General features: G+C 43.3%; 1 protein-coding gene across 1 annotated transcript in view; it reads left to right on the plus strand.

Annotated features, from left to right (window-relative positions):
* Fntb (farnesyltransferase, CAAX box, beta) overlaps positions 1–24,960 on the plus strand; it is a 97,906-nt gene that overhangs the window by 8,724 nt on the left and 64,222 nt on the right. Inside the window, exon 2 of the mRNA XM_031357669.1 lies at positions 19,047–19,111. Within this exon, the coding sequence (XP_031213529.1) occupies positions 19,047–19,111 (65 nt within the window). The remainder of the gene's footprint in view (positions 1–19,046; positions 19,112–24,960) is intronic.

Genomic DNA, 24,960 nt, shown 5'->3' on the forward strand with positions numbered 1-24,960 from the left:
GGTATTTGTGTAGGTACACATGTGGAGGCCAGGGGTTGGCCACATGCCTCCTTCCTCTGTCATATTCTACCATGTTTTAGTCAGTGTTCTATGGCTGTGAAGAGATACCATGACCACACAACTCTTATGAAGGAAGCATTTAGTTGGGGCTGGCTTACAGTTTCAGAGTTTAGTTCATTATCATCACAGTAGGGAACATGGCACATGGCCGCATGCAGCAGACACTGGAACAGTACCTAAGAGCTACATCCTGATCCTAAGGCAGAGAGAGAGAGAGAGAGAGAGAGAGAGAGAGAGAGAGAGAGAGAGACAGAGAGACAGAGAGAGAGACAGAGAGAGAGACAGACAGACAGACAGATAGACAGACAGACAGACAGACAGACAGACAGATACAGACTCTGGGCTTCTCATGGGTTTTTGAGACCTCAAAGCCTAACCCTGGCAATGCACTTCCCCCAACAAGGCCACACCTCTGAATCCTTCTAGTCTTTTCAAATAGTGCCACTCCCTATCAAATGAGCATTCAGATATATGAGCCTTTCTTTTTTGGACCATTCTTTTTCTTTAAGATTTATTTAGTTTTTGTGAGTACACTGTTGTTGTCCTCACACACTCTAGAAGAGGGCACCAGATCCCATTACATATGGTTGTGAGCCATCATGTGTGTGCTAGGAGTGAACTCAGGACCTCTAGCAGTCAGTGCTCTCAACCGCTGAGCCATCTCTCCAGCCCCTTGGGGACCATTCCTTTTTTTTTTTTTTTTTTTTTTTTTTTTATGTGTATGAGTACACTGTAGCTGTACAGATGGCCATGAGCTATCAATGTGGTTGCTGGGAATTGAACTCAGGACTGCTTCGCTCACTCCGGCCCTGCTCACTCCAGCGTAATTCACTGTAGCTGTCTTCAGACACCCCAGAAGAGGGTGTCATATCTCATTACGGGTGGTTGTCAGCCACCATGTGGTTGCTGGGATCCGAACTCAGGACCTTCAGAAGAGCAGTCGGTGCTCTTATTGGGTGCCATTCTTATTCAAACCATCACATGCTATATATTTTTTGCTACTTTAGCTACAGTGACTGGCCCGAGTCCCCAATATGTGCTTTTTTTTTCAGTTCCATAGAGCTGGAGCAATAGATGTACCACTATGCCTGGCTTTTATGTTGCTGTTGCGGTCACAAACTCAAGTTCTTATGCTTCTGTGGCATACTCTTTAAGCTGTCTCCCCAGCCTGAGAAAATATTTTATATGGTCTCACAATGTAGCCCTGGTTATCCTGGAAGTCACTATGTAGATGAGGTTGGTCTCAAAACCTACAGAGATCCATCTGCCTCTGCCTCCTGAGTGCTGGAATTAAAGGCATGCACCACCACACTCCACACTTGGTGAGAATATTTCTTCATAATAAAATAGAGTATAATACTTCTTTTTATTTTTTTCTGAAAGTTTATTATAAAATTTTGAACGTAGCAAAGGTAAAGAATTTCATGGTGAAAACCGGTATACTCACCATCTAGATTCTTCTGTTAGCAATTTTTGTCCTTTTGGGGGGGGTGGGCAGACTGGTGTGAAAGGTTAGAGGCAGGGTCTTGTAGCTGAGGCTGGCTGTAAGTTCCTAGGCCTTCGGAGTTTGGTTCCTGTGTGCCAGAATTACCCCACTGTTTCTGGGGTCTTTTGCCTTTCCTTTTCTTGTGGCATTGGGGTTGAGCCTACACTCAACACTGACCTGAACCCCAGCTTCTCTGTCTTTTATTTTCCGTTTGTTTGAGACAGGGCCCCACTGTGTATCTCCAGCTTCCTGGAACTGGTGATTTTCCCGTCTAAGCTTCCCAAGTACTGGGGTTATAGGCTTGCATGGCTAAGCCTGTGACTTCCACCTGTCTTTTTTTAGTGGATTTCAAAGTAAGTTGCAGATGTCAAGACAATTCTTAAATACTCATTAACTGGAGTTTAATATTAACATATAGTTCATGCAAGATGTAATTTATACAGAACAAAACCTGCATATATAATAAGAGTAACATTTCAACGTGCACTTAGTTTGGCAGGAGCTCATTCCTGTGTACCTAAACCTTTGTCAAGATTTATGGCATCCCATAATGCTTCTTCCTACTCAGTGACCACTCTTGACCCTAACCCCAAAGGTACCTGATGTCTGAGTAAAGAAAAAATAATAATTTAGCCTGTTCTACAATTTTATCTTTCCCTAGACATGGTTTCACTGGGTATTCCTGGCTGGCCTAGAACTTACTATGTAGACCAGGTTGGCCTGGAACTTGGAGATCCATCTGCCTCTGTCTCTTGAGTGCTGGTATTTGAAGTGTGTGATGTATGTGTGAGTGTGAGTATGATGTGTGTGTGGTGCATGTGTGAGTGTGGTGTGCATGTGAGTGTGAGAGCTTGTGCATGACCTGTACTCCTGTGGAGCTCAGAGGATAACTTGCTGGAGTAGGATTTCTCCATCCAGCTGTTGAGGCAGGATCTCACAGTCTCTGTTTCTTGCTGCACTAGTACCCCAAGCTAGCTGGCCAGCAAGCATCCAGGCAGTTCCCCTGGCTGCCTCTCTTCTCAAGTACAGACTCATGCCACGACACCCAGGTTTTTTATGTGAGTTCTGAGAATTGAATTCAGGTTGTCAGGCTTCTGTGGCAAGCACTTTTACCTACTGAGAGACCCTTGCTTTTATGTAGCCAAAATGGCCTTGAAGTCATGAGTCTCCTTCCTCACCCTCCCAAATGTGCCAGTATCCAAGGTCAAGAGTGCATTTTTGTTGTTTTTCAAGACAGGGTCTCACTAGGTAGCCCTGGCTACACTATGTTGACCAGGCTAACCCGTAACTCAGAGATCTGCCTGCTTTTGCCTCTCGAGTGCTGGAGTTAAAGCTGTGCGGGTGGCCCTGTGCTCCGCTAAGGGTACATTTTTAGGAGTCTAAATGATGACTCATGGAGGCAGAAAATGAACTGTGTCAAAGATTTTCCTTTAATTACTAGTTAAAGAAAGAACTGTTGATGTGTTCAGATTGGTTAGAGAACTGAAAGTCTCACCCACTTAGAGTCAGGTGAGGCATGAGGTGAATTTATGAATTAATGGAAAGTGTTTCTGGGTTGTCCACTCTCAAAAGCCAAGTGTCGGGCACTGGAGTCACTGGGAAGGGATCAGGTTTATTGAAGGGCCAGTATCTTGAGAAGATGGAGGGCCGTGGTCCTCGGAGCTCCATCTCAGGTAATCCAGGGGCTGAAGGGCTGAAGGGAGGAGAAGGCTATGTAGGGAGACAGTACTCAGGAGGGCCACGTCCAGTATGGAGCCTTCGTCGCCCAGGCATCCTTTCCCTCAGAGGGGAACATCTCTGAAGTCTCAGCTTCCTCAGGCAAGTGAGTTCCTTCCTGTGTTTTCTGAAAGTTAACTGTCACCACAATGCACGTGCTCTTTGTTACTTGGTACACAGGACTAAAGACCGAGGAGAGGCGTTGCCTGCTTAGATGGTGTTTGAAGGTCTCCAGGTGTTCTGGGTTCTTTTTTTTTTTCTTTTTTCTTAAAATTTTTTATTATTTAAATGCATTTTATACATCAAATATATTAACAATATTGATTATTTTGAGAATCAAATAATACATAAAAAATTGTTCAACTTTTATATTCATGTCCTTTCATTCCCTAAAAATATCATTAATGAATATTTAATACTATTCATAACTGAGGATCCTGTATCTAAGGTTGAATGCTAAATTATTTCAAAACATACAAAATATTCTTTGGGAGTTAGGCATAGTAAAAGAGCATAAAATATTAAAAATGAATCATTAAGAAATATATTCAAAAGCCCTTATATGATTCCACCTGACATAGTTTTAAAACACATTATATATCTGTGTACTTTGTCTAACAGTCAGTTTACTTAAAAAAGATTACCAGCCAGGCAGTGGTTGCACACGCCTTTAATCCCAACACTTGGGAGGCAGAGGCAGGCAGATTTCTGAGTTCCAGGTCAGCCTGGTCTACAGAGTAGTTCCAGGATAGCCAGGGCTACACAGAGAAACCCTGTCTCAAAAAAAAAAAAAAAATTACCAGTGTTTCTAGGAGAAAAATTATTTTATCAGTAAGTGTATTTTAAAAATTTCAAAATAGCAAAAACTCTTTGAAGTTAAACATTAAGAAAATGCTAATTTCAAGCACAGTGAAAAAATTATCAGTAATATTTCCATGATGTTTGTAGAACATAATTTTAATATTTTCAGCTGTTAATATTCAAACAGAATAATTATTTTAAGATATATCTCACTGTTATGTCTCCCTTTTCATTTCTGATTTTATTAATTTGGATACTGTCTCTGTGCCCTCTGGTTAGGCTAAGGGTTTTTCTACCTTGTTGATTTTCTCAAAGAACCAGCTCCTGGTTTGGTAGATTCTTTGTATAGTTCTTTTTGTTTCTATTTGGTTGATTTCAACCCTGAGTTTGATTATTTCCTGCCATTTACTCCTCTTGGGTGTATTTGCTTCTTTTTGTTGTAGAGCTTTCAGGTGTGCTGTCAAGCTGTTAGTGTAAACTCACTTCAGTTTCTCTTTGGAGGCACTTAGAGCTATGAGTTTTCCTCTATCACTGACCGCTGATTTCATTGTGTCCCATAAGTTTTGGTATGATGTGTCTTCATTTTCATTAAATTCTAAGAAGTCTTTAATTTCTTTCTTTATTTCTTCCTTGACCAAGTTATCATTGAGTAGAGTGTTGTTCAGCTTCCATTTATATGTGGGTTTTCCATTGTTTTTGTTGGTATTTAAGACTAGCCTTAGTCCATGGTGAACTGATAGGGTGCATGGGATTATTTCAATCTTCTTGTATCTGTTGAGGCCTGTTTTGTGAACAATTATATGGTCAGTTTTGGAGAAGGTACCATGAGGTGCTGAGAAGAAGGTATAATCTTTTGCTTTAGAACGAAATGTTCTATAAATGTCTGTTAGATCCATTTGGTTCATAACTTTTGTTTGTTTTTTTTGTTTGTTTGTTTTTGTTTTTGTTTTTTTTCGAGACAGAGTTTCTCTGTATAGCCCTGGCTGTCCTGGAACTCACTCTGTAGACGAGGCTGGCCTCGAACTCAGAAATCTGCCTGTCTCTGCCTCCCAAGTGTTGGGATTAAAGGTGTGCGCCACCACTGCCCGCGTGGTTCATAACTTCTGTTGCTTTGGCTGTGTCTCTGTTTAGTTTGTGTTTCCATGATCTGTCCATTGCTGAGAGTGGGGTATTGAAATCTCCCACTGTTATTGGGTCGAGTGTGATGTGAACTTAGTAAAGTTTCTTTTATGAATGTGGGTGCCCTTGCATTAGGAGCATAGATGTTCAGAATTGAGAGTTCATCTTGGTAGATTTTTCCTTTGACCAGTATGAAGTGTCCTTCCTTATCTTTTTTGATAACTTTTGGTTGAAAGTTGATTTTATTTGGTTGAAGTTGATTAGTATTAGAATGGCTACTCCAGCTTGTTTCTTGGGAGCATTTGGTTGGAAAATTGTTTTCCAGCCTTTTACTCTGAGGTAATGTTTGTCTTTGACACTGAGGTGCATTTCCTGTATGCAGCAAAATGCTGGGTCCTGTTTACGTATGTAGTCTGTTAGTCTATGACTTTTTATTGGAGAATTGAGTCCATTGATGTTAAGAGATATTAAGGAAGAGTGATTGTTACTTCCTGTTATTTTTGTTGTTAGAGGTGGAATCATGTTTGTGTGGCTATCTTCTTTTGGGTTTGTTGAAAGATTACTTTCTTGCTTCTTCTAGAGTGTAGTTTTACTCCTTATGTGGGTGTTTTCCATCTATTATCCTTTGTAGGGCTGGATTTATGGGAAGATATTGTGTAAATTTGGTTTTGTCATGGATTACCTTGGATTCTTCATCTATGGTAATGGAGAGTTTTGCTGGGTATAGTAGCCTGTGCTGGCATTTGTGTTCTTGTAGGGTCTGTATGACATCTGCCCAGGATCTTCTAGCTTTCATAGTCTCTGGTGAGAAGTCTGGTGTAATTCTGATAGGCCTGCCTTTATATGTTACTTGACCTTTTTCCCTTACTGCTTTTAAAATTCTTTCTTTGTTTAGTGCATTTGGTGTTTTTATTATTATGTGACGGGAGGAATTTCTTTTCTGGACCAGTCTATTTGGAGTTCTGTAGGCTTCTTTTATGTTCATGGGCATCTCTTTCTTTAGGTTAGGGAAGTTTTCTTCTGTAATTTTGTTGAAGATATTTACTGGCCCTTTAAGTTGGGAGTCTTCACTCTCTTCTATACCTATTATCCTTAGGTTTGGTCTTCTCATTGTGTCCTGGATTTTCTGGATGTTTTGGGTTAGGAGCTTTTTGCTTTTTGCATTTTCTTTGACTGTTGTGTCAATGTTTTCTATGGTGTCTTCTGCCCCTGAGATTCTCTCTTCTATCTCTTGTATTCTGTTGGTGATGCTTGCATCTATGACTCCTGATCTCTTTCCTAGGTTTTTTAACCCCAGGGTTGTCTCCTTTTGTGATTTCTTTTTTCTTTCTTTTTTTTTTTTTAAAGATTTATTTATTTATTATATGTAAGTACACCATAGCTGTCTTCAGACACCCTAGAAGAGGGCATCAGATTTCATTACAGATGGTTGTGAGCCACCATGTGGTTGCTGGGAATTGAACTCAGGACCTTTGTAAGAACAGTCAATGCTCTTAACCGCTGAGCCATCTCTCTAGCCCCTTGTGATTTCTTTATTGTTTCTATTTTCATTTTTAGATCTTGGATGGTTTTGTTCATTTCCTTCACCTGTTTGATTGTGTTTTCCTGTAATTCTTTAAGGGATTTTTGTGTTTCCTTTTAAGGGCTTCTAGCTGTTTACCTGTGTTCTCCTGAATTTCTTTAAGGGAGTTATTTATAACCTCCTTAAAGTCCTCTATCACCATCATGAGAAGTGATTTTAGATCTGATTCTTGCTTTTTCGGTGTGATGATATGTCCAGGACTTGCTATGGTGGGAGTATTGGGTTCTGATGATGCCAAGTAATCTATGTTTGTGTTGCTTATATTCTTACGCTTGCCCCGAATCATCTGGTTATTTCTAGTGCTACCTGCCCTGGCTAAATCTGACTGGGGCCTATCCTTCCTGTGATCCTGGTTGTGTCAGAACTCCTCAGAGTCAAGCTGTCTCTGGGATCCTGGGATGCTGGGATACTGTGATCCTGTGGTCCTGGGCGGCTCAGATCGGAAGGAATCTGTGCCACTGGTCAGGTGGGAGTTTTTGGGTGCCTGGGTCCCGCTGGTCCCAGTTACTTCCAGTGTTGGGGCAGATGTTGTGCCCTCCTTACCTCTGATCCTATGATCCTGGGCATGTTAGAGCGCCTGGGAGTGGTTCTTTCTCTGGGTGTTGTGGGACTGGCTGCAGAATTCACACCCAAGGTCTGCTCAGGGAGCCTGCTCAGACCAGAAGCATGTTCTGGGTTCTTAAATCTGAAGTTTTTGGTTTTTGTTTTTAAATATATCTTAATCATTTAGGTGTGCCTTCCTTCCCTCTAAAAACTGAGGAATCCAGGTGAGAGGGAGGGGACATCATTCTGGCCAAAGGCACTGGGAGAGAAGGTAGCCTTTTTCCCAAAGGAGAAGGGGCTGCTGCAGAACCCATCACAGCCACGGGGTAGTGATGACTTTTCACCAGGCAGTGTGCCTGGCTGTGGATGGAAACTGTTTCCAGCCCTGTCAGTTTGTTTCTTAAGGTCTTTCACTGTCTTCAGAGTTGTGAAATAGCAAAGGTGTGGAAGATACAGGTTTTTTTTTTTTTAATATGTGTGCTTACATGTATATGAATACACATAAATTTTATATACTTACAAGGTGTATCTATGTATGATTTTGTTCTGAAAAGCTTTGGATGGTGGTGGGGGTTAGTTCAAGGTTTCTTTGTGTAGCCTTGGCTGTCCTGAAACTCATTCTGTGGACCAGGCTGGCCTCAAATTCACAGAGATTACATGCCTCTGCCTCCCGAGTGCTTGGAGTAATGTGTCACCACCACCCAGCTTTGTCCTGAATTTTAAAAAGCAATTTGAAGATATTGTCTCCTAGGAATGACTTTCTTCAATGTAAAGGCAAAATCACTGTGGCTAAGAAAAGAAAAATAATTCAGTAATGCCATCTAATATCCAGTTCATGTTTAATTTCTCCTATTGTCCAAAGATTTAATAGAAAAATAAATTATATGTATTTATTTGTGTGTACATGTAAGCAAGAACTTATGCACGTGAGTCACAGTGTGTTTGTGGAGGTCAGAGGCCAACTTGCAGGGGTCAGTTCCTGTAATCATGAAGGTCTCAGGGATTGAACTCAGGTGGTCAGGCTTGGAGGCAAGTGCCTTGACTCAGGGAGCTATCTGGCTAGCCTATGTTTTTTGTTATTGTTTTTAATAGCCTTTGGTTATGTATTTAAATTGGATCCAATAAAAGTTCACTTATTTGGGGCCATTTTCAAACAGTAAAGAGCTGGTCTCTAGGGCATTATTAATCTTCTGTGCCTGATCCTGGCCTTTCTTGTAATCTTGTCATGTAGCGGTGTTTCTGAAGTAGATCAGATACTCTGAGCTCCATCCTTTTCCTGAGAGAAGCAGCTCATGTTCATTTACATGGCTATGAACGGTGCTCTGTGCTCTGGGGAGACAGCCTATGGGCCCTTTGCTGTTTAGTCAAAGACAAGGATCTGTTGCTATGGGGCTGTTGGACAGCCTTACCATCCTACAGGCTGGTAACCGCCTGTGGGGATTTTCATGTAGAAAGGAGAGATTAAATAGAATAGTGGGATTAAAAGGAAGCAAGGAAATTAAAGAACAAGTGAGAGGTCAGAGGAGGTGCACATGTTTTGGCATCCCTGGGCTTTCTTCTTTTTGTGTGTGAAAATCCCTGTATTGAAAGGTTTTTGTTGTTGTTTTCAGAATTCAGGTTTCAGAGCCACTGAGTTTTCACAGTTCTTCATGATTTTAGACAATGAAACAGTAAGAGCAACAACAACCAATCACCTTCAGACCCTCAATTTTTCTGTCTTTTTATTTATTTTTCTGAAGTGCTTGGGAGTTGAGCCCAAAAAGCCTCATGCATACTAGGCACATACCCTTACCATCCCAAGTCTAGTTCACCTGTGTTTAAGGTGTGTGTGTGTGTGTGTGTGTGTGTGTGTGTGTGTGGTGTAAAAGAGAGAAGGGGGAGGGAGAGGGAAGAAAGGAGGAGGAGAGAGTTATGTCTGTATGTTGCGTGTATGTGTGTTTGTGTGTGCAGGTGCCTGTGGGTGAGAGTGCCTCTGCACACTGGGGTGGAGACCCAGAGTGCCCCACCACTCTCTACCTTAGTTTGAGAATGCTTCATGAACCCAGAGCTAGGCAGCCAGCAAGCCCTAGTAATGTTTTTATCACCATCTCACAGCCCTGGGGTGTGTGTGGGATCATGCCCAGCTTGGTATGTAGGTGTTGGGATCTGAACTCTGGTCTTCAAGGTTGCACAGCAAGTGACTTGACCCACTGACTCATCTCTCCAAATGGAAGATTAAATTATTATTATAATAATAATTTTTTTATCATTGGTTTTTCAATATAAGAGTTTCACTACGTAGTCATGGCTGTCCTGGAACCTGCTCTGTAGATCAGGCTGGCTTTGAACTTACAGAGATCCACCTGCCTCTGCCTCCTGAGTGCTGGGATTAAAGGCATATGTCACCACTGCCTGACAAATTATTTTTAAAAGTTTATATTTATTTATTTTATTTTTATGTGTCACCACTGCCTGACAAATTATTTTTAAAAATTTATATTTGTTTATTTTATTTTTATGTGTATGGGTGTTTTGTTCACATGTATGTCTGTGCACTCCATGCCTGCCTGTTTCCTTCCGAAGTTGTCAAAGGGCATTGGATTCTCTGGAACTGCAGTTATGGACAGTTGTGAGCCACCACGTAGGTGCTGAGACTCAAACCTGGGACCTTTACAAGGACAAGTGCTCTTAACCACTGAACCTTTTTCCCAGCCTCTAAACAGAAGACTGTAGTAATTTGTTTACTTTTGATACAGGGTTTCACCATGTAGGCCTTGGTTTGACTGGAGCTTCCTAGGTAGACCAGGCTAGCATTGAACTTGTATCTTAATAAAAATTTAGGAGGACTCTGACTGTCACGTCTTCTTCCCTAATCCTGTCCCACAAAGTACATTTCTCATGGCAGTGGGGGCTGCAGGTCCCCAAGGCCATGCTTAAGTTTGGGGATCCAGATTGGGGACTTTAAGGACTCAGTGTATATGTACTCACAGTTACGTTTACTAAAACTGATTTCAGGGAACATCACAGAATGAAGCTCGGGCAACGTCTGGAGGGAAATGGACACAGCTTTGCAGTGTCCTTTCTCACTGGGGTGAAAGAAGAGAACAGAGTCTAACTAGGACCCAACAGACAACCAGATGACAGGCTAACAAGGGAAAGACAGAAGTTTATTTAGTTGGTTTTATTGTTGTTTTAATAATTTTACTTAATCTTATTTTATGAGCATTGGTGTGAGGGAATCAGATTCCCTTTGAACTGGAGTTACAGACAGCTGTGAACTGCCGTGTGGATGTTGGGAATTGAACCTGGGTCCTCTTAACCACTGAGGTATCTCTCCAGCCCCATTTTTGTTGTCTTTAAGTAGGGTCTTACTATGTAGCCAAGGCTGATCTTGAACTTGTTATGTAGCTGAAGCTGGGGTCAAATGCCTAGCCTCCCTAAGTGCCACCGTTGCTTGCCACAGACAGAAGTTTATTAACATGTGTGAACATACAGGGGTAGCCCAGTGGGGTGGTTAGAACCTGTGGTAAACAAAGGCAGAGCAGTCTGGGCAGACAGCATTATGGCACTCTGGTCTATACATGTGTTGCTTCAGTTTCCCTGTATTGCAGAGAAACAAGGAAACAAATTAGTAAAGGAAAATGGATTTATTTACAATTTGGCCAGAACTAGGGAGAGAAAAGTTCTTTAGATTCTGTCTGCCTTTGATGCAGCAGTGTTACAGCTTTGTAGAAAAGATGAAAGGAGACTTGTGGTGGCTTACCTGAGGTGAGGTGGCAGAACCAACCAGTCCCTCTCCAGGGGCAAGGCCTCCTCCTCCTCCTCCTCCTCCTCCTCCTCCTCCTCCTCCTCCTCTTCCTCCTCCTCCTCCTTTTCCTCCTCTTCTTCCTCCTCTTCCTCCTTTTCCTCCTTTTCCTCTTCTTCCTCCTCTTCCTCTTCCTCCTCTTCCTCTTCCTCCTCTTCCTCTTCCTTCTCCTCCTCCTGCTCTTCCTTCTCCTCCTCCTGCTCCTCCTGTTCCTCCTCCTGCCCCAGGCTTCAGCCTGTTCTCTCCCAGCAAGGGATTCCCACAGAAACTAATTCTTTAGAGTCCATTGTGTCAGGGTTCCTGTTTCAGGGCAGCCCCTCTTCTCCTTGTTCATTCTTCAAACTTGAGGATTTGGGATGCTCTGTTATCTGTTGGTGGCTTGGCATTAAGCGTTCTTCCCCCCCCCCCTTTGGTTTTTTTGGTTTTGTTTTGTTTTTGTTTTTGTTTTTGTTTTTGTTTTTGTTTTGAGACAGGGTTTCTCTGTGTAGCCCTGGCTGTCCTGGAACTCACTATGTAGACCAGGCTGGCCTCAAACTCAGAAATCCGCCTGCCTCTGCCTCCCAAGTGTGCCTGGAAGAAAGGCCTGCAGCGGAATGTAGCAGCCAATTAGAAGACCCACAGTATCAGGTCACCTTCATAAGAGCCCCTTCTCCGTAACGTCTGGCCTTAGTGGCTCTCAGAAGGACTGGCACTGGGGACTCCATTTTGACTGACAGAATGCCTCTTGCCTTGGAACCGTTTTTTTTTTTTCTCTGAAGACATCACTGCTAAAGTCTTGTGGTTTGCCTTTAATTCTCCCTCCTTGGGGCGATGAGGCTTTTACCCTTTGATCTATGCTGGGGTTGGGGGTGGGGAGAAGTATGGCAGGCAGGCAGGAAGACAGTGTCAAAGGCCTCTTTTTGGGTCAAGCCTAAGCACCTGTTTAGAAGAAAGGGATCTTAGGGTGAGTTTTCCTGGAGTCTCCTGAATTTTTGTGAATGCTGAGTCCCTCTTCAGTCAAGATCAATTGATTTATTAATTGGGGGTAGATGAGACAGGTCTCACTAGTCCTGGTTGTCCTGGAGCTTACTCTGTAGACCAAGCTAACCTTGAACTCATAGAGCTCTGCCTTCCTCTACCTCCCAACTGTTGGTATTAAAGGATGTGTCACCACACTCAGCTATTGTGGCGCGCGCGCGCGCGCGCGCGCGCGTGTGTGTGTGTGTGTGTGTGTGTGTGTGTGTGTGTGTGTGTGTGTGTGTATGTGTGTGTGTTTACACACATGCATACAGGGGCCCAAATAGGCCAGAAAAGGGCACAGGATATCTAGGAGCTAGAGTTATAGACAGTCATGAGCCACCAAATGTGGTTGCTGGGAAACCCACTTGGGTTCTCTAGAGGAGCAGCAAATGCTATTAACTGCAGAGCTCTCTCTCCAGCCCCTTATCTCTATTATTTGAAAGCTCAGCTGTAAGTATGGCCTCCTGGTGCCTATTAAATACACTGATTCCTAATAGAAAAAGATTGCTTACCTTTTTGTAGCAGAGTATCAACAGATAACAGCTAAAAAATATCACAAAGACTTTATAAAACAAAAACAAAATGTAGCAATTTACAAAAGAATCTAGTTATTTTCACTTAATAATTGATCAGGACTTGTATGGTCAGTGTTTAATCCTTTTGGCTGTTAGAATTTGGAATGCACAGTGCTTGGCTGTAGCCAACTGTCTATACTAAAATAATGATGATTATAATTAGAAACATATACATGCGTATACAGTGCATCTAAAGAAAACCATAAAAAATGAACAAAATTTTAATAATTTTATCATGTTGCATCTGTCATATATATAAATATATATGTATATAGTGAAATATATAGTGGAAGTTATATTACATTTCATATATCATAAGAACATTTTTAAAAAAGATTTATTTATTTATTTATTTTATGTATGTGAGTATACTGTAGCTCTCTTCAGAAGAGGGCATCAGGTCCCATTACAGATGGTTGTGAGCCACCATGTGATTGCTGAGAATTGAACTCAGGACCTTTGGAAAAACAGTCAGTGCTCTTAACTGCTGCATAAGAACATTTTCTGCTAAATCCATATTATAAATATAAAATTGAAGGGGCTAGAGAGGTAGCTCAGTGTTCAGTTTCCAAAACCCACATGGAAGGTCACAGCTGTCTGTGACACTAGTTCCAGAAGATCCAACAACATCTTCTCCTGGCCTTCAAGGACATTCATGGAAGTGATACATAGACATTCATGCTAGCAAATCCTCTCTCTCTCTCTCTCTCTCTCTCTCTGTATATATGTATACACACACACACACACACACACACACACACACACACACACATATTTGAGTCTGAAGAGTATAGAGACTCCAAATCTAATGTTGCCTTTTTGTGAATAATACTTTTCATCTTAACATAATTAAAAATAATTAACTCTTAACATTGTTTGCTGACAAAATGTATAATATCTATTAGCAGTGAATGAGTATTGAGTAGCAACTTTACCATCTCAATAGCAAGAATAGCCCATGTCAGCACAATAAAGTTTACGTAGATTTCAAATGGAGCACCACCTAGAAACCATGTAAAAACATCTTTCCATATAGAGCAGTGGTTCTCAATGTTTTTAATGCTGCAACCCTTTCATACAGTTCCTAATGTTGTGGTGATCCCCAACCATAAATTTTTTCACTGCTATTTCATAACTGTAATTTTGCTACTGCTATGAATCGTAATGTAAATATCTGATATGCAGGATATGTGATATGTGACCCCTATGAGAATGTCTTTCGACCCCCAAAGGGTCTCAACCCGGAGGCTGAGAACGGCTCATAGAGAGTCACCCTTAATCTTCCTTTATTGCCTCTTAAATTTATCTTTAAAGTTTTCTTGGCAGAAAGTTTAGAACTTTCTCTGAATGAACATTTAACAAAATATTTTAATAAAGGTATTAGTTACCTCTCTTTTTGGTAAGATCTAATAACAGTCCTTTTGCCTATTATATAGAGTAACAAAAGTTTGTCAGTTTGTCATGGGGCCAGGGATGTAGCTCAGTTGATAAAGCATTTTCCCTAGCAAACCTTGGGGTCAGTCCCTCATAAACTGTTGATGACTACATGCCTGTAATCCCATCATATGGGAGAGGGGAGCAGGAGGATCGGAAGTTCAAGGTCATCCACAGATACTTAGGGAGTGTAGGGCCAACCTGGACACAGGAGAGAGACCGTGTCTCAAAAAAAGAAAGAAAAAGTGTACCTGGATGGTGAATGTTTCTGCTTGTTGAGTTTGGCACTTCTAGTCTCCTGTCATGAGAAGGAAATTAAATATAAAGATCTTTGACAAAACATATTCACATATTTTTTATGTTAAAGCAGCCTTAATAAAAATCTCATGTTTAGCCGGGTGGTGGTGGTGGTGGTGGTGGCGGCGGAGCATGCCTTTAATCCCAGCACTGGGAGGCAGAGGCAGGTGGATTTCAGAGTTCGAGGCCGACCTGGTCTATAGAGTGAGTTTCAGGACAGCCAGGTCTACAGGTCTATACAGAGAAACCCTGTCTTGAAAAAACCAAAAAAACCAAAAAACAAAAAACAAAACTCATGTTATACTAATTATACATAAAAGGGTATTATGGAAAAGAAACTCATAGCTATAATCTAATGAATGTATTTAATATACACCATTTATCTATTTTGAATTTATATGTATTAAGATTTTTAAAAATTATGTAATTTTATGTGTGCGTTTGTGAGCATGTACAAGTCTGAGTATGTGTACGGCTCCACGTCTATAGGAGTCTGCCAAGGTCAGAAGAGGCACCAGGTCTCCCGGAACTCTAATAACAGGTGGTTGTGAACATGTGGGTGCTGGGAACTGAACCTGGGTCCTCTGCAAGAGCAGCAAGCACTCTTAACCACTGAGCCTTCTCTTATACCTGGTATTAAAATATTGTATACCACATCAAATTCATGCTTAGCCACCTCTATATCTGAAACAAATATCAAAAATTATACTTGGAGTTTTGTATGTATTCATCTTTCAAATATATTTAAAATCATGCATTTTGATTAACAAAGCCTTTTTTTGTTTTGTTTTATTTTGTTTTGAGACAGGGTCTTGCTCAGGCTAGCCCAGGCTAGCATTTGACTCACTATTCTCCTGCTCCCTCCCTTTGCTTCTCTGGTGCTGAGATTATGGGCATGTGCCACTGTTCCTGTCAAAAATACATAACTACGTAAGAGGCAATGAATTATTTGCTCAGTTTTATAAAGAGCTGACCCATGACAGGTATTCATTAGAACATAACTTGGCCAGGTAGTGTGGTGCATGTCTTTAATCCCAGCACTCGGGAGGCAGAGACAGGACTCAGAAATTTCTGAGTTCGAGGCCAGCCTGGTCTACAGAGTGAGTTCCAGGACAGCCAGGGCTACAGAGAAATCCTGTCTTGGGGAAAAAAAAAGAAAAAGAAAAAAGAAAAAAAAAAAAGAACTTATAACTTCAATGATTGGTATCAGTCTGCAGCTGACAGCATTGAAATGAAAAGACGCGATTAGGAAATCCAGAGATAAATGGCAGAATGTTAGGAATGTTTTTATTATCTTCCCCAGAGCATGGTGGCATTTTCCCATGTTTCTGTCAAGGTATTTTAGTGTAGAAATAAACCTCTGTTCTCTTGTTTGGTGTTTGACTGTTCGTGTTGCCCAAGTGGGAGCAGAAGCAGTTCTTGATTAGACTGTTTTCTCCCGAGACGTATACGTGGCAGAATTCTAGAAAGATGATGAATGTCTCTGGTGGCATCTGAAGGTTATATGGATTTGAATAGGCTTGTGTTTGCCAGTGCACTTCTCACACTGGGGTTTGTTTCCTTGAGGCATCGTTGTCTCAGGTATACAGCAGTATGCCACAGGCAGATCTTGGTTTAATGTTCTTGCTGACATGCTGCATATAAATTTCCTGAGCTCGTTTGGTGCACAGCCAGCGGCAGCACGGCAGGGACACTGTCTGTGCTCTGTTTGTCTGTGGCTTTGTGTTAGTCTGAGGTGAGTATTTGGATGGAGAAAGAATTGTAAGGAATCTGGGGCCATGTTCTGCTTTTTGAAGTCATGTTCGATGTTCATTTTGGTCTTTTACTTACAGTATTAAAAATTCTTAACCCCATCATCCCTCAAACAACGTTCAAATACAAATACCAAAACATATCCTAAAATCAAATATAAATCCGTTTTAGGAGGCTGCCATTTTAGATGGTTCCTATCATTGCTCTCCTCAGTAATGCAAGGAGGATTTGCACGTCTCACACACTTTAAAATAAAATCTAAATCATGAAACCCGATAAATGAATGAGAAAGAGAGAGGAAGGAAGGCAGAAAGAGAGGTCGGTGGCTTCTTTGGTGATCCAGTTTTCTGAGTGGCTTCATTTTGTGAGACTGTGGAGATGTGTTTCTGACAGAGAACCAGGTTTTCTAATTCCTCGGCATCTTACTTAGCAGTTGATGCCCTTATAAATTTCTTAGGTGATTTTCATAGTTTTATTTAAACTTCAACCTGCAATAACATAGAGTCTTTCATAGGAACTGATTGTGTATTTGATTGACAGTTTTATAGAACAGGGAGAATAAATCTTTCAGGGCTGGGTATATAGCTAGGTGGTGAGTGCTGCCTGCATGTGCCAGGCTCTGGGCTTGATCCCCTGCACAGAAGTAAAAGAAAGTATGTATTTTAAGAGTAGGAGAGGAAAACAAAGCGAAACAAAGGGAGTGGAGAGAAGGCTCCGAGGTTAAGAGCACTGCCTGCTCTTCCAGAGGACCTAGGTTCAATTCCTAGTATCCAGTGATGGCTCATAACTGTCTGTGGCTCATTTTTCAGGGGGATCTGATGCTCTCTTCTGGCTTTCATGTACACAGACATACATGCAGGTAAAACACCATTCCCCTTTTTTAAAAAAGTAGGAGAGGGGAGTAATTTTTTTCTATCCTTTAATTTTTTTTCTGAGATCCTTATAACAAAAGAAAATAAATTTGTTAGCATTATATGCATAAAGTTAGTTACCTGGGGAGAAGTGGTTGAGACCATAAGCTTATATAACCTCTCCCACTACCAAGAGAGGATTGTCAGCAGCAAAGAAACTGCAAAGACAGCAATGAGGAGCAGACAGAATCAGCCACTGAAGAAAGCCTTTGGTTAGGAAACACACACACTCAACAGGTAGACAGAGACTTTCCACAAAGCAAACAGGTTCTTCTAAGCCTTTGAAAGTTCATCTTCCCATACCTTAGGATTGGTCAGTTTGAAGAAAGATGGGATAGCTGGTTGGCCTGCAACTTGTGTAAACTTGTCCTGATCTGGCCTTGGACTTGCTGAGTCAGCCATTAGCAAGCAATATGTTGGCAGGAGAAAAAGCCCACAAGGCCTTTGTTTCACACTGCCAGGCTTTTCTCTCTGGTCCAGAGGATGAAGAAGACACCATCTTGGAAGTTCACCATCTTTATTACCTAGTCATGGACCTTTCTGCCTGCCTACCAGGGAGTCTGTCCACCTCCTTGTCCCTCAGTATCTACCTTCCCTTGTCCTCTGAGTGACTGGTACTGGGGAGAAAAGCACCCAAACTGCCATTAGTTTTCTTATTAGATCCAAGATGGTTTCTCACTACTCAAAGGACAATACTTAGTCAAGCGTTGACAGGATGGAAATGAGTTTATTCAAGCACCCTGAGGAGGTGAGGAGGAACATTTGTCCCTTAAAAAAAGGCCATTCAGGTAACTCAGGACTCCAGATAGGCTCTCATAGGGACAGAAGATGTACAGTAGGAAATAGCTTCCTTTCATGGGCCTCCACAGAGCCATGGTCAAGACTACTATGACCTTGCCACCTCTGAAGAGGTAACCTAAAAATCATCTAAGAATGGGCCGAAATTGGGGAGTAAGTAAGTCCCATTTCCACCAAGAGAGTCAGTTATGTTTAGCAGAGAGGATTAGTGCCTGGACTGGAGTTTTATTTCTGTCTGTGTTGGCTAGTTGTTTGTCAACTTGATATAAGCTAGGATTAGCTGGGAAGAGAACCCCAACTGAGAATGTAGCAGATTGCCAGTAGCAGGTCTGTAAGGCATATTGTGTGTGTGTGTGTGTGTGTCTGTCTGTCTGTCTGTCTGTCTGTCTCCCTCTCCCTCTCCCTCTCCCTCTCCCTCTCCCTCTCCCTCGCCCTCTCCCTCTCCCTTCCCCCCCCCTCTCTCTATTTCTCAAGAAAAGGTTTTTCTATGTGTCCCTGGGTCTCTAGAAGTCACTCTGTAGACCAGACTGGCCTCAAACTCAGAGAACTATCTGCCTCTGCATTCCTAGTGCTGGGACTTTCTTAATGATTGATGATTGTACTAAGGTAAGCCATCCCACTTTGATGTAGGGTGGGAGCAGGTGTGGTGCCATTCTTGGGCATGGTACCATTCCTGGGCATGGGGCTCTGAGTTGTATAATAAAGGCTGAGCAAGCCAATAAGCAATATTCCTCCATGGCCTCAGCTTCAGTTCCTGCCTCAACGTTCCTGTCCAGAATTCCTGCCCTGACTTCCTTCAGTAATTGGAGTTGTAGTTTGAGAGTTGTAGGTGAAATAAACCCAAGTTGCTTTGGTTATGGCCTCCCATTACTGCGATAGAAGCCCTAAGTTAGGCCTTCAGGCAAGGTGCTCATTTAGGAGATCAGAAACCAGAGCTCCCTTCCCCTCTGGCATTCCTAGCTAGAAAACATTCCTGGAATTGTTGTTTTGGGGTCCTTGCCTCTAAAGTACCTCTCCAATGACTATGTCTTGTCATTAAGCCATGCTACAGAGCCTCTGAATCTCTGCAGCACAGAACTGTGCTGAAAAACTTCAGGTACTAGATATATGTGTCGCTAGGAAGAAAAAGCCGATAGATAGCAATCTCATCTTTCTGTTTTCTCTCTTCCATGTCCTGCTGCCCTATCAGGCCAAAGTAGAAGAGAAGATCCAGGAGGTCTTCAGTTCTTACAAGTTTAACCACCTCGTACCAAGGTAAGCTGTGTGTTGGAGTTTGAGGGTCGGAGAGAACCTTTCACCTTTCCTTCTTGCCTCTACTTAAACAACTAGGGGACCATTTCCCCAACCAGCTGGACTAAATCTCTACATTACTAGAATGGGAGATCAGGTGATTGTGAGCCACCTGATGTGGGTGCTAGAAACCAAACTCATGTCTTCTGGAAGAACAGCAAGTACTCTGAACTTTGGAGCCATCTCTCAGTTCCTAGAATAGTTATCTTTTGACACTATCCAAAATAAATCCAAGGGAAACACTAGGTAAACCACTGTGGTTAAGATGCTGTGTGGTCTAAAGTACAGCCTCCCCATGCTTAACATGTCTGCCATCCTCCTTTTCTTCCTCTTCTTCCTCTCCCTCGTCCTCGACTTCCTTCTCCTCCCCAACCCCCGCTTTCTCTTTAATACAGGGTTTCCCTGTATAGCTCTGGCTATCCTGGAGCTCACTATGTAGACCAGGCTGGCCTAGAATTCTACCCCCCCAGTGCTGGGATCAAAGGCATGCACCACTGTGCCTGGCTGTCTACTGACTTCTTAAGACAGTTTTTAATTAAGACTCTGGGGACTTTTTCTTTTTAGACACCTAGTCAAAATTTATTCCTACAGATAAAGAGGCCCAAGAGGTAGAAATCCATTCTCTCATTTGCCTTGTAGTGCTGGGGCTTGAACTGGGGGCTTCACATGTATATCATCACCCCTCATCAGCCTAGAAGTAACCCTTCCATGCTTAGGATGAGCGATCCTTTGAATTCTGCACAGTCCTTGGTCCAAGTACAGAAAAGTCTTGTGAGCCTGGTTCATCAGACAACAGGGCTGCCTGCTATGGAGGCCTGTCTGTACTCTCTAGGTGAGAAGCACCTGTCTAGAGACACTGACCCAGGACAGAGGTCTGGGTACCTCTTACTGAAATTTTATACATGCCTCTGCTCTTGTTCCCTTTGAGCCTTTGGTCCTTCTCTAATTAGCCAGTGCTAAAAACAGCTGGAAAAGGCAGCGTTTCCAGGGAAGGGCTGGGGAGAAGGTGGAGGTCCCCATCCTCCCCTGGAAAGGCAAGAGGGAAAGTGTCAGTCAGCCAGAAGGGTCTTTCTTTAGCCTGCCAGGCTACACCTCCGCAGTACCCAAGACTGAGACCTCAGTCCAAGGAACTTTTCCTTTTGCCATGAGCCGCAGCTGGAGCTTAGCAGATGACATTTATGCCAGCAGCTCAGGGGAACAGATGCTAGGAGAATCTATGCCACTCTCGCCTCCTCCACACCGACCTACTCCAGCTTCGCTTCCCAGAGGTGGTTGGACTCCGCTGCTGAGAGACGTTGACGGTGGAGAGGGCTTTGCTGTTAGCCATTGTGTCCACAGATGACTCACCTGGCCTGGCTCTGAGTCACTGTCTCCTGCCTAGGGCTCTGTGTTCCCACGCAAGTGACCTGTGACATCTGACATTCTCATCCAAACAGATCCTTTGGACTTTGTCCTCCTTAAGGAGAGATGAGGAGGGCTGAAAGGCTGCAGTCTGGAAGGGTTGGAGAGTGGTGGTAGAGACTCCACCCCCAATTCATAGATCTTAGTCAGATGTGGGTGGAAAGCAAGTGTTCTTCCTGGGCTTGGAACTTTCTAGAGACAGAATATATCAGGTTTCTGGGTTTGCCTCAGGAATCATAGCTTCCATTTTTCTTTTTTTCTTTCTTTCCTTTTTTCTGTTTCCTTTTAAAAATTTTTTTCTTTTGAATTTCCTTTTTTTTTTTTTTTTCCAAGACAGAGTTTCTCTGTGTAGCCCTGGATTTCCTAACTCGACTTGAGACCAGACTGGCCTCAAACTCACAGAGATCTGCCTCCTCTGCCTCCCAAGTGCTGGGATTAAAAGCATATGCCACCACTGCCCAGCCCTTTTGTATTTCTTGTTTTAAATTTTGTCATTTTTGCCTATGAGAATGACTGTCTTTGAAAAATATTTTACAAACTGTTATTTTATGTGAGCGTTGTGCCTGCATGTAAGTCTATGTCTGGTGCCTGCAGAGGCTGGGAGAGGTCAGATCCCTGGAACTGGGATTACGATGGATGTAAGCCTTCATATAGGTGCTGGAAATATGACCTAGGTCCTCTGCAAGAACAACCACTGCTTTCAACTACTGAGCCTTCTCTCTAGACCACAATATGAGTGTCTTAAAGGATGATAATTAGCATGTTAATTGGTAATGGAGATATTACACATTTTGGCTGAATAAATCAGTCAAATGATTGTTATAAGTCAGACTCTCAATATAAAGCTGGAGCTAAGTATTACAGAATGAGCTACGGTATAAGGATCAATCTGGGCTATGGTTCTTCGTGGTAAAGTACTTGCCAGAATTCACCAGGCACTAGCTTCCACACCCAGAACAACCCCCTCTCCACCAACTACCACCAAGGAAAAATCTGAAAAATGTATCAGAATTTTAAATTATCATTATAATCTTAACCTTTTGGTAGTCTTGGCTAGGAGGCATAGTGAAATGTAGACTATTTGTGTAGAGATATGAGGCCTAGAGTTACACCACAAAACAAAATAAAACAACCCCCAAAGAACAACAGACCAAAGGAGCAGAATCACACTTGAGAGCCTTGACAGTGTGATTCAGGAGCGGACTTCATGCACTCCCAGATGTTGGCAGTACACCCAGGTGACAGCTTGTTTATATTCTGAGGTCCCAGTGGGAATCAGATGTGACAGGCTGTCAGGACCCCTGGCTGTGTGTCAGGTCCAGGAATGTCCGCAGTGATGCTGAGGCAGCCGTTCGCTGTTCGGCCGGCCTGCCAGAGCCAAAGCCAGGGAACAGATGTGGCTGACGTTCAGGGCTGAAGTGAATGTTGCTGCACTCTACAGTTAATCCCCCTCCCAGAAATGACTTTTCTGTCAGGCATGGTGGTATGTGCCTGTGATCCTAGCACTTGGGTGGGGTGGGGGAGTAAAGGCAGGAGGACCATGAGCTCAAAGTTTTCCTTACACATGAGTTCAAGACCAAGACTAGCTTGGATTACAGGAGACCTTATCTTCTACTACTACTACTACTACCACCACTACTACTACTAATGAAAAAAGGAAAGATTTGCCTCCCTTTGGACTGTGAAGTATGCATCTGCCCTGGAGTGAGAAGGTCTCCTTGTTCCTTTTCCTTTTATGAATTTAGGACCCTCTCTACCAATGCCCCGCACCCCCGCCCCTTGAACTCAGGCCGTCATGCTCAGTGGTGAGCTCCTTTACCCACTGAGCCTCTTGTATTTTTATAGTTTTGTCAATACTCTGCTTTCTTTTATCATTGTTGTTGTTGAAGTGTTTTGTTCTTGGCTTTGGTTTTGACTTTGTGCTTTTGAAAGAGGTTCTCTTGTTGCCCAGAGATAACATAATGCAGCCTGACCCTGAGCTCCGTCTTACTCCCTCCACCTCCAAGATGCTGTGATCTCAGGTGTACAGGCACCACACTGCATCCTGGTTTCTTACAAAAGTCAGTATTTTCTGCTAAGTCTCAAAGAACCTGGGGATGGATGGATGAGGCGCCTGTTGGCATATCAAAGAAGACTCTGGCCACCAGTCTCTCTCAGCGCCCCAAGTACTTCTTACCGAGGCCTGGCTCCTCTCAGCCGCACTTCTAACCCCTGACCCCAACCCTAAACCTCTCCAGGCCCTGCGCTTCTCTTCCCTGTCTATATAACTCAGCCACTTTAGCTACATGCAGTCTTGGTTCTTTTCTTGGTTCTTTCTGCCCTCTTGGTCTTTCATCTATCTCCCTCTCCCTGTCTCTCCCTCCTCTCATGCCCAGTCTGCGCTGCTGGCTGTGTTCAGGCTGACTCCAGATTGCTGGCTGTGTTCAGGCTGACTCCAGATGCCCGTGGCTTTGCTTTCCTTCATGTCCACAGTAAACCTCCGCAGCCATACCCAGGGGAGGTCATGTCCTTATTGTCCTCTTCGCTTTTTTCCTAGCCATTGAGCGAAAACGCAGGGCCTGGCACATGCCATGCAGTAGTCCTACTAATTGAACCACATCCCCAGCCCTTTCCAAAGTATTCTTGTTCTGCCTCTTGGCCCTTGGGAATGTATATTTTTTCCAGTCTAGCACCATAACTAACCACTTGGCCATCACAGTTCTGATACTTTTTCAGTTCATTTCATTTGCCGTAATGTGAAACCTACAATGTATAAATGGTGCATACAGGTGCATATAGACAGACAGACAGACAGGCAGGCAGGCAGGCAGAGAGAGAGAGAGAGAGGAAAGAGAGAGAGAGGGAGGGAGGGAGGAGGAGAGTGAGGGAAGGAGAGAGAGGGAGAGAGTTTAAAATTGTTTTCTCTAAGGCAGAAGTGACCACGTGCTCCCTAGTGTAGTAAGTTGCTAGCAGTGCACTTGAGGTTCTCTCTGGAGAATAAGTGTAGCAGTGTGTGGTTCTGAAGCCAGCACTGAAGTCCCAGAAACTTGGCCTGTGTCTTCTGCTATTCCTGTATATAAATCCCGAGGTTCTGGAGATAGACTTCCTTGGGCTGCGTTTTCTACACTCAGTGTCTTCCAGTCTCCCACAGGACACTCAGGGGCGGTCCAGGTTTGGAGACACGTGCTTGCTTTTACTCTGCCTTGTTCTCGTGACATCCGTCCTTCAGGGTTTTGTCCCCCTCATTCTGCACCAGTATTTAAAGAGTCACCATAGAGCCAAGTATTCCCATAGGACCCCTAGAATGCCCCATGGGATGAGTTGGCCTAACTTAGAAGTGTCTAGAATGTCCTAGACAGAAGGGACAACCTGTGCCAAGTCCCGAGGCTGCAGAAAGCAGAGCTCAGTGCGACCAGGGGTGACCTTGGAAGGAGAGGAAGGTACTCGGGGAAGGTCTGGAAGCCGAGTGGGCTTACCCCAGAAATACAAGCTGTATCACTCCGTGGCACACACTTGAAATCCCTTCCAATTCCAATCCCTAGACACACACAGCGGTTTCCCTCTGCTTGTTCCCTGAGTGCCCTTACTTACTGGTGTTCTGAGTTCTGGCTTCATCCCAGCCTGTTTTCTTTTCTTCATTCTTGGCTTTGAGGCTGAGCTCCTGGGGGTGGGAGGAGCTTTGGCTTTCAACTTCCTCCACAGAGACTGAGAGTAACCAAGTGCACACTGGGTGCTCTGAAACCCAGGAGCTTAAGAGGTTCGAGAGCTTGGAGATCCAAGATCAAGATGTTAGCAGGCCTGGTTTCTCCTGAGGCCTGTCTCAGGGTTTGCCGTGGGCTGCTCAGCTGTGTCCTCATGTAGCCTTCTGTTTATGCTCAGACTCTCCAGTGTCTCCCCTCCTCCCTCAGCTCCTTCAGGGCCTTTGTGCATGCTGGGCAAGCACTCCACACCCCTGGCATTCTTCCTTTTACTAAAGCACCTGTATTATTGGGTAGGGCTCTATCCTTGGGATCTCATTTAACCTTAAATTCTTCCTTAAAGGTCTGATTTCTAAACACAGTCACACTGTGGGTTAAGATTTCAGCATTGATTGTGAGTGGGGAGGGGCACAATTTAGCTCATAGCAATTTTTGTGTGTGTGTGTGTGTGCAATTTAGTGCAATTTCTGATTGACCAAAATAAACTGAACACTTCAACTTAACAATACGTTTATATGCTTAGAATTAAATGGATAAGAATGGAAGAAGTAAGAAGTTGGCTTGGAGAAATGTCATTGGAAGTAATCTCTCCCAGTGTCCTCTACCCTCCTTTTCTCTCCAGCATATGAAGCTGGAGTTTCTCTTCCGACAGACCCAGCTAGAAAACAGTCCCCTCTCTCCAGGGCTCTTGGGCCTGCTGTGTGTGAGTCCCCTCTCTCCAGGGCTCTTGGGCCT

This window comes from Mastomys coucha, unplaced genomic scaffold, assembly GCF_008632895.1.
Source record: "Mastomys coucha isolate ucsf_1 unplaced genomic scaffold, UCSF_Mcou_1 pScaffold6, whole genome shotgun sequence".
Taxonomy (NCBI): Eukaryota; Metazoa; Chordata; class Mammalia; order Rodentia; family Muridae; genus Mastomys; species Mastomys coucha.